At 42.6% G+C, this 5,213-nt stretch overlaps 2 protein-coding genes across 2 annotated transcripts in view; one reads left to right on the top strand and one right to left on the bottom strand.

The window, feature by feature from the left end:
- The window catches only part of SARC_09972 (hypothetical protein), a gene marked incomplete at both ends in the record, with an annotated part of 1,892 nt that extends 830 nt beyond the window's left edge, over positions 1-1,062 (top strand). The window contains 3 exons of the mRNA XM_014295996.1: positions 356-449; positions 591-651; positions 813-1,062. Coding sequence (XP_014151471.1) covers positions 356-449; positions 591-651; positions 813-1,062 — 405 coding nt within the window. The remainder of the gene's footprint in view (positions 1-355; positions 450-590; positions 652-812) is intronic.
- Positions 1,063-2,568: 1,506 nt separating this feature from the next.
- Positions 2,569-5,213, bottom strand: part of SARC_09971 (alcohol dehydrogenase class-3) — a 5,376-nt gene continuing 2,731 nt past the window's right edge. The window contains exons 5-9 of the mRNA XM_014295995.1: positions 4,623-4,790; positions 3,803-4,009; positions 3,557-3,661; positions 3,156-3,296; positions 2,569-2,877 (exon numbers count right to left, since the gene is read on the bottom strand). Coding sequence (XP_014151470.1) covers positions 2,728-2,877; positions 3,156-3,296; positions 3,557-3,661; positions 3,803-4,009; positions 4,623-4,790 — 771 coding nt within the window. The 3' untranslated portion in view covers positions 2,569-2,727. The remainder of the gene's footprint in view (positions 2,878-3,155; positions 3,297-3,556; positions 3,662-3,802; positions 4,010-4,622; positions 4,791-5,213) is intronic.

The following is a 5,213-nucleotide window of genomic DNA, read 5'->3' as shown; positions in this document are numbered from 1 at the left end:
ATATTATTTTTGGATATTGTTTATAGGCTTGTACTTATTAAGATCCTTTAATATAGACCATGTAGTCTCCTATGTATTTTCCGGGTTATCAAGTTATAAATATGACTCAGTTGTGGTAGGTCGGTGTGTGTTCTTTGCATTTGTCTAGATCGTATATGTATAGATTCCTCAGTATATCTCTGTCAAATTTGGTCAGGCCGTAAAGATATCTCGATAGAGATGTTTCTAATCTTTTCTTGGTTCTCTATTTGCCTTTTCCTGGTTACTTATTCTCCAGTTTTGCGTCTGCTGCACTTTGCATTGCACTATTCGGACACAAGCATTTTATACTTTGTGAATCAATGTCTCTACGTAGGCGGTCGATCTGAAAGTCCTCTCATACAACGTCGATAAGGATGCTCCGCATGTTGCCGACCGCATGAGGGCAATTGCAGACATCATCCAACACGGTAAGCCTTGGTTTTCAAATTTGAAGTAGGAACGAGTGCGGAAGCTCGTTCTATAAGCGTAGTTGATTATTTTTATATGCATATGTGCACATATACCATAAGCATGTATGTTATAACATGATCAACCTCTCCCATATACAGAAAATTTGGATGCTGCACTCTTACAAGAATTGACTATACCTTCACTGGATGCTATGGAAACGTAAGTGCTGATATAAATGATCTGAAGTGCATCTCTTTAATTTTAATGTACGTGATGACCGTAGCTTATTGCTACTTTGTGATTACGGGCACAGTTTCTCGGCCATTCTCTGAATGTTGACTGAAGAGCCACTTCTCGACTATCACTTCTCGACTACACAGTGCTTTAGAGAAGACAAGCTACAGGCTCCTCTTCGATCCCAAACTCGTGATAACGTATTTGAAGGTTCAGGGTGGTTATTTCAACGCAATTGTAGTCAATACGGCTACGCTGAAAGTCCGGGAGCAATCCAAGTGCTTATACGAATTTCCTGGGTCGTGCATGGGTAGGCACGTGCTGGTCGTGGATGTGACAACTCACACTGGTGGTGCAGCAAGATTGATGACTAGCCATTTAGAGAGTCTGGCGTAAGTTTTATACATTTGTCGCCTCTGTACATTATTTTTCCTCTAAATATACAGTTTTTGTTTTATTTTAGAACGTCCTCTAAAATAAACCTTTCTGAAATGTTCCTCTTGCTTCTCTTTCGGCAATTCACGCGAAGGTATCCGCTAATACAATCAATTTTCCTTGCCGATGTGTATTGTATTTTCTTTTATCGCAGGGAATACTCTGGGGAACGCGTCAAACAACTGGACTGGATCTTCAATCATATGGCCGCACTGAATATTCCGAGTATATTTGGAGGCGATACAAATATCAGAGTCAAAGAGGTGAGATGACAGGCTTATAATACCTGAATTCTGGCACACTTTATCCATCTGCTAATTAATTTCCAAGCATCCAGCTAATGATTCGGTCGTATCTAAACAGCTTAAGCAAACCAAAGTGTCAGTCCGAGGAAGCAAGCTGGCGAAAAAGAACAGTCAAATGGTATGTTAATGAAACATCGCGTTTAGGTCTCGCATTGGGGTAAAGTGTTGGGGTACATATAGTGCTTTCGAATCTCATGTCACCCATCTTTGATCGCAGACAGTCGCAGACGCCTGGACATTGGCCGGAAGCCCTGTAGATGCAAAGTACACCTGGGATCTGAAATTGAATGACAACATTCCTAGTAAGTTGTGTCAATATAGGCCTTGATCAGCGCATTTTCGCGATTTCCGGCAGTTTTCAATCTTCTTTAATAATTGCACCGATGGTGTACATTGCCTAAAGGAAATACCTTCTCTAATCGCCTACTTGCAGCGGACCCGAGTCGCCCATATGTCCCTCGTTTTCAATTCGACAAATTGTTCGTCAGCGAAGGACAGAATTCAAGGTAATTAGAAATGTAGCAGATATTTTTCTCCCTGCTATCCTATCATTCCAAATGCCGAAATTTCTTCCCTCTAACATAACATTCTGTTTCAATCCTTATATAGTGAGCTAGTGAGCTCTGCCTCTAATTTCCACCTGGTCGGTACAAAAAGGTATGACAGAACAAGAAATAGTTTCTCATGCCCAGTTGTGCTCGTATCTGTTGCGTATATTGTTACCTATTTACGTATCTAACGATTTTGTTTCGCAACTCTCGCACTGCCAGGTTGCCTTGCCGAGTGTTCCCATCTGATCACTTTGGGATTGTGGCCAACATTGGCATCAAATGGAGGTAACCAATGGATACGCATTCATAGGCGGACAAAGCCTCCGAATGAATATATACATGGTCGACAAACATGGCCAGGCGGATAAGGCCTCGGTGAAAAAAATCAAGGGTGACCACCCAACAGTTAAGACCTTTTGTACGTTAGACGTGGGTCCGGGCGAACAATTCCTCGAGAGTGTATTCAGACGTTTCCTCGGCTACTCTCTACCTTTGAACTAGTATCTCAGGAACAATAAGCCGATTACAACACACAGCGCTTTCTTTACACGTCATGCTTGTATCTACACGTGTAAAGTAAATAATACAATCTAAATTTTAAGTGGAGTGGTGAGCACAGTAAGTCATTCAGGTTTCTTGGCTCTCATCAAGTAGAAAATGTGTGATATTTCAAAGGAATACAACAGTGGAAATCTGAGCGTTCGCATGAGCATTTTATGGATTCAAGCCAATACAACACTGTCGCCCATGCTTGTATCTGCGCTACTTAACTAATACTCGACCACAGCTCTCAGGCAGCCACCTGAATGCAAGGCATCGAGGGCTTCGGCCGTCGTCTCGATTCCCTTGAACTTGTGTGTAATGTAGTGTTCGATGGGAAGATCACCAGCCTGCCACTTATCAACCAGCATGGGGACATCCTGCGGGGCAAAAGGTGATGTATGTGTGAAAATCACGTCACCCATGCTAGATTGCACTAAGTGCTATTTGGTTACTACGTGTCAAATTTTCCTATCAACACCACTAATGACCGAATCGGAAGTTAGTTTGGCATCCACTCTGTGTTCTCAAATAGACTTGAAAAAATAAACTACGGACTGTGTGCATTTGCGTTACACTCGCGACACTAAAAACAGTTGTATAGTCGTGTGACGTAAGGTGTTTTACAATAACAACTGAATCTTGCATGAGAACATACCGTGCGACTCTTCCATCCTCCAAAGGCCGTACCCTTCCACTGGCGGCCAGTCACTAATTGGAACGGCCTTGTGCTGATTTCTGCTCCGGCAGGAGCAACACCTACAACACAACTCACTCCCCAACCTCGATGTGCGGCTTCCTGTGATTTTACATGACATTGCGAGCTGAATAGCAATCCTATACAACCATATGCCAGTGCGCACACGCGTGCGTGCACTACCTGCGCTAGATACCCCTTCCTCCTCCCTACTTGAATAACGTACCAGAATCAACACACAAGACTGTAGGTGCTCTTTTGTCAGAGAATTGTACCATACTAGACATGATTGCGATATTTAAGCATGGTTGATAGTGAACCGCTGACCAACAAATACAAGCCGATAGGATGTGCTTACGTACCAATGCAGATCGCATAACTTTGACGCTTCCCGTGGCGTCGAAGGTGTAGTCCACTCCCCATTTGGTCTTCTCAACAAGTACTTTTTCAATCGGCTCGTCGAAGTCCTGTCGATAAAATTGTTCGAGTTGAAGAGTGTCAACCTAATGATATTTGAAAACCATCGCATATTGTGCAAGTATGCTTGAAAATACCAACAATTGCTTTATCCTGTTTGAAAACAGCTTGAATCGGAAATGTATGCTTACCTTTGGGTTGAGACACTCTGTAGCTCCCAGCTTTTTCGCATGTTCGAACTTGCCTTCATTCATATCAATGGCAAAGATTCTACTGGCCTTGTTCAACGCTGCGGCCTGAATTGCCGCCAGACCCACTGCACCCAGTCCCCACACAGCTACGGTAGATCCCTCTTCGACTTTGCAAGTTCTCATAACGGCACCGAATCCAGTTGAAACCTGACATAGCACGCGTGCACGATCAGTGTATGCGGAGATGAGACAAGTGATATGAATATGGGATGCATCGTCACCCACTTTGCTATCCTTGCCACTAATTGTATTCATGAGATTCGAAATAATCACATAAATAGTAACACTCCTCTCGACATGTTAAATTTGATCTCCAACATATCATACCAAGAACTATCCAAGAAAGACGAATGTTTACAGTACAGCAATATGCAAAACTCTAATTAGGCGTATCGAGATGTTTCAACGCAATCATCTGCCCGTACTCCAAGTGTGTATCAAGGGTAGATTATCTAAAATCTGATGGGTGTAATTGACAAGCGATTAGATATGGATTCACACAACCCACAATATTCGAACAAGCTTGCGAACACATAAACAGTTCTGACCACATTTAACATACACAATACTTCCATGCATATATGCGTTATGCGACCACACCCATATATATATGAGCATGTCTTCTACAACAAATATACATAACAGATAGCACAACACAGAATTAGATCAAGTGCTGAGCTGGACACATGTGTATGATAACAAGGCAGCAACGTTGAATCCTCGCAGTACATATATTCGATCAAACACAATGGGCACTTACACCACAGCCAAGCAAGCAAGCAACTTCCAAGGGTGCCTCCTCAACGATCTTGGCACATGAGATTTCAGCAACCACCGTATACTCGGAAAACGTAGAGCAACCCATGAAATGGTAGATAGGCTTGCCGTCCAATGTGGTGAAGCGACTGGTACCATCAGGCATGACTCCCTGGAATAAAACCATTCGCAATAATTAGCGGTCCGAGGCAGTCCAAGATAGTAATAAACCGGGTACGTGCCTATACTGAAAGTGAAATGTGACTGTGCAAGATTGGACATTAACTATTTCAATTCACGATCGGGTGGAAGCTGTATGTATGTATGTGGGTGTCTGTGTGCTTGTGTGTGTGTATTTGCGTGTGTGTGTGTACGTGCGTGTGTGTGCGTGCGCGCGTGTGTGTGCGTGCGCGCGCGTGTGTGTGTGTGTACATGTGTGTATGTGTGTGTGTATCCATGTGTGTATGTGTGTGTAATGTGTATGTATATTTATAAATACACACACATATATATATATATATATATATATATATATATATTACTATACTATATATATATATATATATGTGTGTGTGTGTGTGTGTGTGTGTGTGTG

The sequence above is a fragment of the Sphaeroforma arctica genome, assembly GCF_001186125.1.
Source record: "Sphaeroforma arctica JP610 unplaced genomic scaffold supercont1.1097, whole genome shotgun sequence".
NCBI classification, from domain to species: Eukaryota; class Ichthyosporea; order Ichthyophonida; genus Sphaeroforma; species Sphaeroforma arctica.
The sequence above is the reverse complement of the archived record's forward strand: the minus strand, read 5'-3'. Positions and strand labels throughout refer to the sequence as shown.